At 41.5% G+C, this 12,699-nt stretch overlaps 1 protein-coding gene across 1 annotated transcript in view; it reads right to left on the minus strand.

The window, feature by feature from the left end:
• Nucleotides 1–3,688: 3,688 nt before the first annotated feature.
• Nucleotides 3,689–12,699, minus strand: part of igf2bp2a (insulin-like growth factor 2 mRNA binding protein 2a) — a 47,601-nt gene continuing 38,590 nt past the window's right edge. The window contains exons 9-16 of the mRNA XM_061088633.1: nucleotides 12,071–12,206; nucleotides 10,593–10,730; nucleotides 10,049–10,117; nucleotides 8,921–9,043; nucleotides 7,442–7,516; nucleotides 7,119–7,250; nucleotides 6,329–6,442; nucleotides 3,689–5,182 (exon numbers count right to left, since the gene is read on the minus strand). Of these exons, the coding sequence (XP_060944616.1) occupies nucleotides 5,084–5,182; nucleotides 6,329–6,442; nucleotides 7,119–7,250; nucleotides 7,442–7,516; nucleotides 8,921–9,043; nucleotides 10,049–10,117; nucleotides 10,593–10,730; nucleotides 12,071–12,206 (886 nt within the window). The 3' untranslated portion in view covers nucleotides 3,689–5,083. The remainder of the gene's footprint in view (nucleotides 5,183–6,328; nucleotides 6,443–7,118; nucleotides 7,251–7,441; nucleotides 7,517–8,920; nucleotides 9,044–10,048; nucleotides 10,118–10,592; nucleotides 10,731–12,070; nucleotides 12,207–12,699) is intronic.

Here is a 12,699-nt window from a genome sequence, read left to right on the forward strand (position 1 = left end):
CAAGGAGTTCACCAAGGCAAAGGGGAAAAGTTTCTAAACCACATTCAAATACAGCAAAGACTGCCACAAAGTAAGGAAGATAACACAGGGTTCATTGTTCATTGTTAAATGCACTGGAATCAGATTGGTTCTCAATATTGGCCGGTATAAAAAGTCTAATGAGGCACCAGTTATTTCAGAGGAGAAAAACTTTAAAAGGATAAAACAGAAAACATGAAGAAAACAACACTTTTCTTTCAAATATTCTTTATTGCTCAGATCCAGGTTGCTCAGCAATACAGTTCACTCACAACTCAAAACAACAGCATAGCTGTTTACCAGAGAGGCATGGATCCACGAGATGTGTTAAATAAGGATCATATGTCTGTCCGGCGCACAGTCTCCAATTACCTTGAGGTGTCTGGGACCTTTGGCCCATGGGAAATGTAGGATTGAGGGAGTTTTTGACCTACTGAGGAAATGAAAGGAATTTTCCCAAATGGTGAAAAGCAGTTAAGAAATGGATCCATGTAAAACCACTACTGAAGGTCTAGTGCTATATGAAGTGTAATACGTACTGGATCGCCTACAACAGTCTCATGCAATGCTTTGTGTTTTTTCTTTGAACAAGAAGATGGGACGAAAAAAAAGCAACACTGCTCTGGTTCTGCACACATCTGACCAGAGGTTCACTGAATCCTTCCTCAGCTAATCCATAGTTTGTCTCTCCTTTTCGAATGGTTGTCAAATGCCCTGTTTGCCGTTCAGTCCCAAAAGCAGAACATGCATAACGAACTTTTCTTTTTTCCGACCTGATACTCTGTCAACCTTCCTGCTCGTCGAACAATCATATTTACTTGATTTTTTCTTTTTTTCTGATTCCAAAATACGTTGAAAACCCAAGCTATGATCATTTTTTAAAAACCACATTTTAACAGCTAGTATTATTGATAGTGATCAAACAGGAATGAATATTAAAGCAAAGAATCACATCTACCGCCCCAGACAAAAAAAAATAAAAAATGCATCATTAAATCAGTGTAAATGACGAGAAAAACCCCAGATCAACAGAAAAAAGTTAAATGAAATAAAAGCCTAAACTATCCAACCACCATGTGATATGACTAACAACACTGTACATCCTCAGTGATGTGTGTACTTTGTGTGTTTTTTCTGGTACTGAATATTAATGCCTAGCAACACCCCACAAAAACCTAGAAACAACTATCCTTGGATGTTAAAAGTTTACTACCATCCTGACAAGATTCGCCTCACGTGTATCAACAACCAGGATGCCGGAAAACAAACACGCCGGAGGGAAACCTGCGCTTCTAAAGAGCCAAAAAACACAAGAGAGACAGAGGTCTGAACCGAGGAGGCCTCTGCGATGCAAGAAAAGGGCCTCCACTTCAAAACTGCTCTAAAAACCCAAAGAAAAACTACTCCTGACAGTTAAAACAAGCCGTGACAGACAAACTACAACTTCCAGTGCTACTGTGAAAAGCCGTTTCTTCCTCGACGTGCCCTACGAGAAGAAGCACCGCACTGCATTGGCGTGGGTAAGGTCGGGGTCCTGTAATCAGGTCTGCTGAGCTAGTGTCATCAGTATGAGGTACTGTACTGGCTGCGGCGAGGCTCGCTGAGACGGCCTCAGGCATTGTGTGAGTTCCATAGACCTTAACGTTTTGTTTTTAGCACTGCTAGTCTGTGTTCACTGGGACGAAGGAAAGAAGAACCTCATCTGATGACAAAAGTCTGCCCTCTAAAACAGTTAAAAGAACTCCAAAGACAAACACTAACTTTCACTATATAGATCATTCATTTATTTAATACTTTTTCTTTATTTTTTTTGTTGCCCTACATTGGTTTTTAGTAACTAAAGTCAGCCTTGGATTCTGAGAGGTAATTCTGAAATGTACAGCACAAAATAAAAGAATGGAACTAAAATGGGCAGACGGGTGTGAACAGCGTCCAGAGGTTTGTTTTGAGGGAAGCTGTCCCACCATCTCTCACAATGCAGGTGCAGACTTGTATAAGTGTTATAGAGAGACAGAGAACGATGCATTTATGTGTGACTCTATTGTACATGTTTACAGATATACAGTTATCTTTTTTCGTACACAGTGACATCTCAACGACTCTACATTCTACACAGAAGACGAGGATTTTACACCATGTTCAAGAGTCCTGTCAGTGTATTTTTGCAGCTTTGCGTTGTTGTTGTTGTTGTTGTTTTTTTCTTCAAATCAACCCCAGAGTTATGCTGTTATCAAATAGAGCTGGTAAGATCGGTTTGGGTGATTATAAAATTCATTTTTTCTTTTCTTACAAGTGAATAAACGTCATTGTTTTTTTTTTGTTGTTTTGTTGTTAAGTCTGAAAAAAACCTGGAGGTACAGTTGGGAAAAACAGGAGGTACAGTTGGTTAGTCTCTCTATCAACCAGTTTGTATGTTGTTGTTGTTTTTAAATGGTGAAATCAGTACACAACATCCACATTCAGAACCACTTCGGGCAGGTATGTACCCCTTAGATCCTGCACTTCATTCCTTCTTAGCAAATAAAAAGAATATGGACTTGGAAATCCTTTATCATTAAGAGGTCGTTTGGCGTCCAGGCAAAGACAAGTCCAACAGAGTTGACTACGGTTTACAAAGTTTCACTAGTCAGCTGGACCTGAAAAGCTCAGAGTTTACTGTAAGATCTTCTGTTTTGATCTCTTTTTTTGTTTTCATTAAAAAAGAAAATTAAAAACTCTCAAAATGATCAACAAGGTTAACAAGGCATACAAAATGTGGAAAAAAGGGGAAATGAAAGATTGGACTGAGGTACCCTGAAGCCTGAGGTAGATCACAATACTGACATGCGCACTGTTCACATCCTGACCAAAGTTAGCACGGTCGTTCACGCTGCTGTTCTCCTATTTTTCAGGTTTTTCATTTATATTATTATTCATAGTCTAGTTTTTCAAGAAAATAAACGCTTCCCTTCAAAATAATATGGCAGTGTCCCACTGAGGAAAAAAAGAAAAAAGGACTTTGTTTTTCTTTTTGTTTCTTATCAATAGCTCTCATCACAAAATAGGAAAAAAAATAGATTCATAAATATTACTCTCTTTTTATATATATACACACACGCACACACACACACACATACACACACAAGGAGGAGGCTGTGCGAAATGGCAATAACCTTTTTAAGTCTGGAAGATGAAGCTGATGGGTCGTGTGGTGACAAAATAAGGCAACAAGCTTCCACGGTCTCCAAAGTAAGAGCACAGAGGGGACACCAGGACACACCTGCGTGTCCAGCGTGCTCGCACAGCGGCCGGCCCGGCTCGCCAAAATTAAAACGGCACACACACACACAAAAGTGAAGTGAAAAGAAAAAGAAGAGAGCGAGGAGTGAGGATGACAATCTGTGTGTCTGTGCCTCTGGCCCGGCCCCCGCTGGACACGGCAGGGGGGGGACAGTTTTTTCTTAAAAAGGCTGCATATTGTACATTCACAGTTGTCCTGCTGTTTTCAGAAAGCTCCCTGACCAGAGAGGGTTAAAGCCAAACGCGGCTGCGGTCACGTTTTGCGGTCGTGTGTGAACCACAGGTCTTACAGTGCCTCCCTGTGACAACCCCACCCGCCCCTCTACACCCAGAACCTTTACCCTCACTGCCACTCCACACACCACAAGTCTGCCCTCTCCCACCCTCTGCGTCTCGTCCCCCTTTTCCCGGGCCCTCAGCTCACATCCTGTGCCGACCCTCCTGACGTCCTCATAAGGCCGAGCGTGTGGCAGTGCACATTCAAAAAAAAACGTGGGTCGCCTGCTTACAAGCTAAATTGCACCCTTTTCTTTTAAGACGTACATTTTTTACTCTGATCGTCGAGGACAACGCCTTCACAGACATCCTTTTGATTTTCTTTTTTTTTTAAATAGATATATTTATATATATGGGCAGCAAGCATTAATGAAGATATAATCTAGTTCTATACAGAATGGGAGAGTGATACCAGTTTACTGGTTCAAAAATTATAAAAACCCTCGGTGGCGTCTGACCTCTGTTGAGCGAAAGTGGCAGTCAGGTCACTGTTGTCAAAAGGCTACGGGGGGAAAAAGAGGTGTTCCTCGACGACAAATATTTTTAATCCTATTAAAAAGCCATGATGCCAGATGAGAGAGAGTGATGAGAAAGTGAAGCGGAGAGGAGAGACATAAAAAAGAAATATGTGTAGCATCGGATATGAATGGGAAGAGACGTTTCAAAGGGACGTTATCTTTTGTGTTGGCACACACACAGGCTTGTTACAAAGACTCAGAACCATTCACCATTAGTTTAAACTTATAGGGGTTTTCTTTGTTTTCTGATTTCAGTGGCCTCAAGTGTGAACAAACAAGGGAAACCGTTTTTTTTTGTTTAGTGGCTGTCAAGGTCCGATCGATCTCTGGAACAAGCACGATAAAACATTTAAAAACTACACCAAGCTGTACTGTCATTTAGTCGAAAAATAACAGTGCTTACCCTCAGTGTGCATCAATATACTTCTCTACTCTGTATTAATAATACTGCTAAGGATAATTAATCTTGCAATCTGAATATCTCAAAGAGAAGGTCCATTGTCACTCGCTCTCATTCTAACCCAAAAAATGTCAATCACAATGCCTTGTACGTTTGTGTTAATACAGTTGCTTTATCCGTTTGTTAGGCCTATGTTAGTCCAACTAAAGAGATAACGTTATGCAGGGCGATGTACTATTTCCTGTTGACTTGTTTTAATGTGAAGACAACAGCTCAGTTCCAATTCTCTGCCACTTTCCATCTCTTGCAGATTCTTTCTTTTTTTGGCCTTTTTTAATTTTTTTGTGTGTTATATCAGTATGGTTTCTCCTCCTCTATCTGCGCTCACAGGGCTGGCAGTGCACACACAATGCCTTCAGCCTTTGGCTCTCACTTGTTTCCCCCACAGTAAAGTTCTTTGGTTTTGATCCCGGTGCTGCTGGTCTGCCCTGCATGTCCCCCTTGGGCCTTGGCCTTAGCCTAGGTAGGTCTCTGTCCATTTTGGGAGGGGCTACATTCATTGGCTGGCGCCCGCGGAAGTCGGCCCACCAGGTCACTTGGAGTGGTGCGGTGACACAGCGGCGCCCTGCTGGTGTTTCTGTTCCTGCTGTTTGACCTGCTGTATGATCTCCCGGATCTTCCTCTGTGCAGTCTGTGGCAAGAGAGGGACGAGGTTTAAGCTGAGCCATGACACACCGGGTGTCCATATGAAAATAATAGACATTGTAAAGGTGTATTAAAGTATTAAATAAAAAAGTCCTGTGCGGCAATTTAATTAACTAGTTCAAGTCTATATCTAAATGTCTGTGAACGATAGACTGCAACCAATTATATATTTGTCAATATTGGAGTAATTTATCTGAACTTAACAAACAGTATTAATTATTTAACCTTTAAATACAAAGATACAATATGGCTTAAATCAAAAACCAAGCTAGTGATCATCTGTGATTATTTTATTATCTTTATTTGCATATTTGTGGCTTTGTATTGTATTTGGTGTGAGATGAATGTAATTCTAGTTGTTGTGTGTTACCTAAACAAAGGTTGGCATCATTCTTGGTCTTGGAAATTATTTAACAAAACAACCCAAACCAACTCTTACTTACTTACATAGTGTGCCTAGTTGCCATGGAGACAGATTTCCTTTCACACATGGATCCATCTCCATGACAACTGAGCAAACTCCATCTGCTGACAAAGACCCTGTGATATGTTTTCACACTCTTCATGAGTTGTGATTGTCAAAAAAAAGTATTGTCATGAACCTGCAGCTAGTTGTGTTTCCTGATTGTGTGAGAAAAATTATTTGACACTATTTTCATTGTTTTCATACTCGCAGGATAAAGTCATGGATCCAACATGATCAGAGATCTGATAAACCAGATTAACTGAAAACATATAAAGTGTTTGTGAATCTCATTTAACACCATTATGTAAAATAATTACATGTAAGACATAATAGTTTTACTTCCTGCGTTTATTAGTGTTTTTCATTTCTAAGGTTTTATTTTCTATTTCAATTGACTTTTGCTCTCAGACATTAGGGGCGGCTGTGGCCGAGGGGGTAGAGCGGTTGTCCAGCATGTCAACACCAGTCTTTCAGGGAAAGAAACTAAACCCCAAATTGCCCCTCATAGAAAAAGTGTTGTATGAATGCGTGTGTGTGAAAGGGTGAATGGCAATAACCTATACTGTAAAGCTCTGTATGTATTTGACACGTGCAAACTTATCAGCTGAAATAACTGGAAATAAAAAACATTTCAGGGATATCAAGTTTTTTTTTCTTTTTTCCTACCTGGCTGGCAAAGAAATGGCCACTGATTTTCACAAAGACCTCGTCGTTCTCATCTGGAGTTTGGTCCCGCGGCACAATAACCTCCGCACTCGTTAGGTTTTGTAGATCGTTGACCTGAAGCACAGATGCAGAGGTCAGGGGTCATTGTCTGAATGTCACACAGAGCCTAACAAATAAAACTCACTGAGGGAGGAGGTATCGGATTATGGAAAAACTGAGATAACCACAGATGAAACCATGCAAACAAGCCGTTACTTCATACACAGTAAACATCTTTACTGTTACTTTATTTCAAGTAAATAAACTTGTCCATAAATAAATAAAGCCTGTGGGTAATTTCAATAGAAAGTTGACAAATATACTTTAAGACTGGAACTCAAACTAAAATAACATGTCTCGTAAGTCTCCAGCGAAGGTGTCAATTTACAGGAAATATGGTCACAATATCCCCTGTTACTGAGTAAAGATATTCAAAATCAAAATCAATCAAATTATATTTGTAAAGCCCATATTCACAAATCACAATTTGTCTCATAGGGCTTGAACAAGGGTTGGCATCCTCTGCCCTTAACCCTCAACAAGAGTAAGGAATAACTACTAAAAAAAGACTTTTAACAGGGGGAAGTAAAATAATGAACAGAAAGACATTATTGAGTCATGTCCAAAAACATGTTTTGTGATGTATTTACATATATATATATATATACATATATATATATATATATATATATAACCTAAATCTAAAAACCACAACCATGACAATAACTCAATAAATCCAGCTTGGACTCACCGTCTTGCCTCCTTTCCCGATGACCCTGCCGGCTGCAGTAGAGGGAACCTTGATGTGAGTCTCCAGCTTGACTTCCTCCTTCGCTGTGAAGAAGTTCTCCTCCTTCAGCTTCCCAAATATCCGACCCTGGGCCTGGAATACAGAGGAGGGTATGAGGCAAGGAGAGACTGGGGAAAATGGGGACACACAGTGATCCACTGCTGTTTACTATGAAACTGTGCACAACAAACATTCATCAACTTTCAGGAGCAGCTTCATCCTAAACTTCTGACTGACTGACTTCGGACTGATATTTTTAAAGAAGATATATTCCCGTGTTTTACCTTAAACTGAGCCTCTGGAGTTCCAGTAATGATCACCATCCTAACAATGACATCAGGAGTTTCGGGTGGAGCAATCTGACAAACACAAACACACACACACACACACATACAGGTAATGGAGACAAAGAGGGAGAAAATTAGGCCAAAGGTTGATGCTCGTGTTCTGTGATGATTCACTGCGAACCAGTGAATCATTGGAGAAGCTGCCTGCTGCTACGTTGTGAGGATTCATGGAGCAGCTGCCTCACCTCTCCAGACGGAGCTTCGGGGGCTTTCTGAATTGTTCAGCTCACTAGTCATCTCCTCTCCTCTTTGTTTCTGACCATAAATAACTAACATCCTCAGCTCTGGTGCATGAAGTGCTGCTGACTCACTTCTTAACTTACTGAACATAACACTCAATCTGAGGCTTTGAAAAATCGCATCTGTATTTACATTTGCACTGTTCTGGAGGTTTCATCAAGTCAAAGTTATGAGCTCTCAAGCCTCGGAGAGAATAACCTTTGAAACGTCACGTTATCTCTCAGACTACAGAGACAGGAAGTAGATCTGGTCTTTCAGAGCCGAGGGCACTGAAATCCATTCTGACGGGGGCGTTAGTGAACTGGGTTATCAATTCCACATTGGACTTGTTTGTAGTTTTATTACAACATGCAAATATTTGTATCATTGAGAAAGAACTTCCTCTAGAGGACACATACTGTACAAACTATGCAGACCACCATAACAATTCACAGAAAAACTAAATAATAATCATTTTGTTTTGAACTAATTAAGACCTTCTTAAACATATTTTAGACATAAAAAAAAAAAAAATTCACATATTATAACACTTTTAAAGACCCTGTGGAAACCCTGGTTTAACTGGGTTTGTCATCTCGATGGCCCAGTTTAGATCAGGTATTAACATCCGTCCCTGAGAGATTTGGGAGCACAAGTGGTCAGAACCAAGTCCGTCTGTTCACACGCTGTATGAAAGTGTGTTCTGAATGTGTCTCCTGTGACAACTTGCGACTGGATCTCACTTCCTCACTCTACATGTAAATAATCACACCCGGTATTTGTGTTAGCAAAGACCAAATAATGTTTTCACCGAGTCTGGGGATTACACATGTGTCAGAAGTACAATTCTTTGGAGGTGTGTCAGCCAGGCGAGAGAGAAAGAGAAAGAGAGCGAGCAGAGTCAGGAGGGAGGGAATGAAAGAATGTGCAGCTCTGCTATGAAGAGAGACTTTACCCATTCAAAAAAATTGAATCATTATGTGGTGGTCAGTTTTGATATTGTGGCGGTGAACACAAACTAATCAATGTATGGGTGCTGAGAAGAGTAATATGCGGCCCAGGATGGATTTGTCATCCAAGATTATCATCGGATATTAAGACCTGAACCTAGCACTGACCACTCGGTCTGAACAGGCGGGTCGATGTAAAATGGTTTGACCCTTCCTCACTGAAGCCCAGTGACGCTGTCAGTCTCACCTTGATGGAAGCTCCAGCGAAGTGGGCGAGTTGCTTGATGTGCTGACCCTTCTTGCCGATCAGGGCCCCGACTGCCTGAGTTGGAATAAAGAGGTAGGCCACCTCCTGTTCTGGAGCCTGTTGCTGGAAAAAAGAAAATGAAAATATTCAACCCCACTTTTACTAAACTCAAAAACAAAAAAGGTACTTTAAATAGTTTTAAACATTTGTGACTCAACCTGTCAAATACTTGAAGAGCAGCCGAACATGATGTCACCACATGCAAGGAAAGTTCTTCATGAGGGCACACATGAGAAGAATGAATGGAATATTTCCTTTAAGGGCAGATGGCTGCCTGATGTTTTTGTTTTTCTTAGCCTGGAAACACGCGAGTACTTGACACTGATGAAGTACATTTTTGCGAGCCACAACTCTGGGAGGAAAAGTCCCTTCTAGAAATATTTGTGGTGTTCTGGCGACTGGGGGATGGTGCGCAGGAATGTCAGATCCACTGTCAAACACAGATGACAACTGCGAGGTTGTTATAGTGTTTTAATTATATTTTCTCTCTCTCTCCATCAGTCCTATACGTTCTCTTATTTGTGTATTCTGTAAAAGCTTTATAAGAAGCGGGTGGATATTTTCAAACGTAATGTGTAGAGTGCATACCCCAAATTAAATTCATTCGATCCGGATTTTTATTTGGATCTGGACCAAATTGCACACACTCATTAAAATCGGTTCCCTTAACAAGCCTGATTTCCTTCATTAAGATGCCGTGAATTATTCTCTGAGAAATCAATTAAAATATTGAAAAACACGCAATCTCACGATGTTAAAGAAAGAGAATAACTGTTCTTGGATCTGCCCCCTGATCCTGATCTGCACCAACGTTTAATGAGTTCTTCCTTGGATCAGGCCCCACCCTTCCCCAGAATTTCATGGAAAAATCGGTTGAGGAGTTTTTGCATAATCCTGCTAAATAACAGAAAAGAAGGAAGAAAACTGTTACATCTTAAAGGTGAGGTTGCTCCAAAGCTTCTTGTGTGTTTCAAAGTTGCCGGAAAATATCACAATAATTCTTTAACAGCACAGAACAGCATCTCTGATCACCAACATTAGCTGTGGGGCAGATTTGAGGGAACATACTGAGTGCTGGTGGGGGATGGCACTTGCTGGAGGAACCCCGTACAGGCCACTGAACTGTGAAGAGTGACTCTGAAAGTGAAGTGACAAACAGACTGATCAGACGACACAGAAACACACAATTAAAACACACACACCTACACACACTCCTCAGAGGACACATGCGTCTACACAACTCTAGCTCTTGCTGGGGAGAACTTCAGGGGCGTAAATTCACAGTGAATCACACGTTAACTTCTTTGACTGAAGAATGCAGATACACTGACACACACTCTGGCTCGCTCTCATCTGATGGTGACTGGAGACTTTTGTTTTAAAGACAAACTGACTCATCTCTGAGGGAGATGGGGGATTTCTGCTTGTTGTGTACAGCATCATGCACGAAGGCCTGAGTCAACACGGTGTTGTTTCATTCAGAAACCACTTCAGGAGGATCCTGGTTTACTATGTATTGGATGCAAATTCCTCAAAACCTATCCCCTGCAGGAGCCATCGAGTCTCTCTAAAAGAAGAATCTGGTCATGGGCAGGAAATGGTTCATACTCACTAAGAATGGGTTGTATCCTGCTGGTGCCACAGCGGGCACTGCACCGCGTGGTCCGGCAGCAGGGGGCAGCATCGGCAGGCCAGAGGAGAAGATGCCCAGAGCGTTCAGGTTCAAGCCTGGAATCAGGTTGGCCTGTTGCTGTGCAGAAGAAGAAGAAGAAGAGACAGCGATGGGTTTTAGTCATGAGAAACGAGAAGGATACATCACATTGTCACCCATTTTCATTTTCAAGGTTGTTTTGTTATTGCCTTTTTAAAAAAAAACCTTTTTTAAAGAGGCAGATTAGTTCAAAGTGATTCTAAAATGGATTTTGTCTCCAGACAATACAAATAACCGAGTGTGTCAAGCTGTGTTTTTGAAAAAAATTTAAGAAAGAGTTAATTTCAAGTTATAGAGAATTGAAATGGCAGATTAAGATATTTTGATATTTCAGATATAATAGTTTCTTTATGGTTTGAGTGTTCAGAAAAATAAACCATTTGAGAACCCACTAAACTTTCAGAAAAGTCACGACCTGCTGAAAACCAGACTGACATCTGTCTACGCTTGTGAAAATGACAGTTTTTCATTGTAACAGCAATGACTAAAATATTCTTTCCCTTACAGTCATTCAGCTATTCTGGTTCCCTGGCCCTGACGAGACACGCGGTCTCCTTTCACTTCCACTGTAATATCCACTGTGTCACGCTAGATGGCCCTCACCGCTTACTGTAGGCGCTCGTGCCCGGCAGGTGCCAGTATCGCTAGCAGCAGCCACAGCGATTTCCCCGCATGCTGCGTGCTGCTTCCTTATGATTGTTTCCCAGACAATTATTAAAAGAATTCTAAAGAAGACTGACATTGTGAAAGTAGAGTAAAATCATGTCCCCGGATACAGATTCTCCCTCCACAAGCTCCAGCTCTTACTACGAGTTCAGTTACTACAGTCCCACTACTGGCGTCCATCACTGTGTTGTGCGTGCAGCGTGCAACATCATCACTGCCTCTCCTCCTCTTTGGTTGACCTTTCTGGCTGCAGCACCTGTGATGTCATCAGGGCAGTGTGAAAGAGGAGACGGGAGGGAGGGCAGCCTACAGAGATCAGATGGATGCTGGGAAACGCAGTGTGTTACGGCAGGAACACAGGAGACACACGCACAGCGGGGAAGCGGGCATGAGTCAGAGGCTCCGTGGAACCCACACAAACACACACATACACACACACACACACACACCCGTCCACAGACACACTGAACTTAACCGCTCGAGTCACTGATGAGCTATTCAGCGATCGTTTACTGTTATCAATTTACCGAGCGCACAACGTCGGGTATTTCTCATCTTGTTGGTAATGTGCACTGCAGGGAGAGGTGATATTATCCTGGTGTGCATCATCGCTTCTCACCTGTCAATTGGTGTGAGTCAACCTGAGATTGTGACACACACACACACACATACAGACACACACACATATACAGACACACCGGGGATGAGCTTACGTTTAAAGAAGCAACGTCGTTCTCGTAGGCTTCCCTCAGTTTCTTCATTATCTCGACCTCGGCTTTATGACACGCCTCCGGGCTGCCCCTAATTGTGATGGTCCTCTCAGGGTTGTAAATAGTTAATTCATGTAACCTGGAAGGGAGATTGCAAACACAAACACACACACACACACACACAAACACACACAGCAATGAGTACATGCATTACGAGAAAAGTAACGAGAACAGCTACGCTCGTATTTTGCACACGTCTTCTCGGAGGGTGAAGGAGACTGAGGTGGTTTTAATTGGATTTCCTGTTTACGCAACTTTAGTGTTAGGAGGAGATCAACATTTCTTGCAGGGCAAAAAAGCTACTTAATTGTGGGATGACTCAGAAGGTTGAAGATTTAGAAAAAGAATGGTCAGAACCAAAGGATTAGATACTTTGATTTCAGGTTACTTAGTTTGGGTGAAGCCCAAAAAGCAAGTGAACATTTCGATCAGATTTATAGAATTTCACTTGATCCTGAGACCAAATATGTGATTTATAAAGGTCACAGAGATCAGTTCATCCGTGAGTTCAAATTAACATTTGGACCAAATTTTATGAAACCTTAAGGTGTTCTTGAAATATCGTGTTTGCA

Source organism: Limanda limanda, chromosome 16 (assembly GCF_963576545.1).
Source record: "Limanda limanda chromosome 16, fLimLim1.1, whole genome shotgun sequence".
Classification (NCBI taxonomy): Eukaryota; Metazoa; Chordata; class Actinopteri; order Pleuronectiformes; family Pleuronectidae; genus Limanda; species Limanda limanda.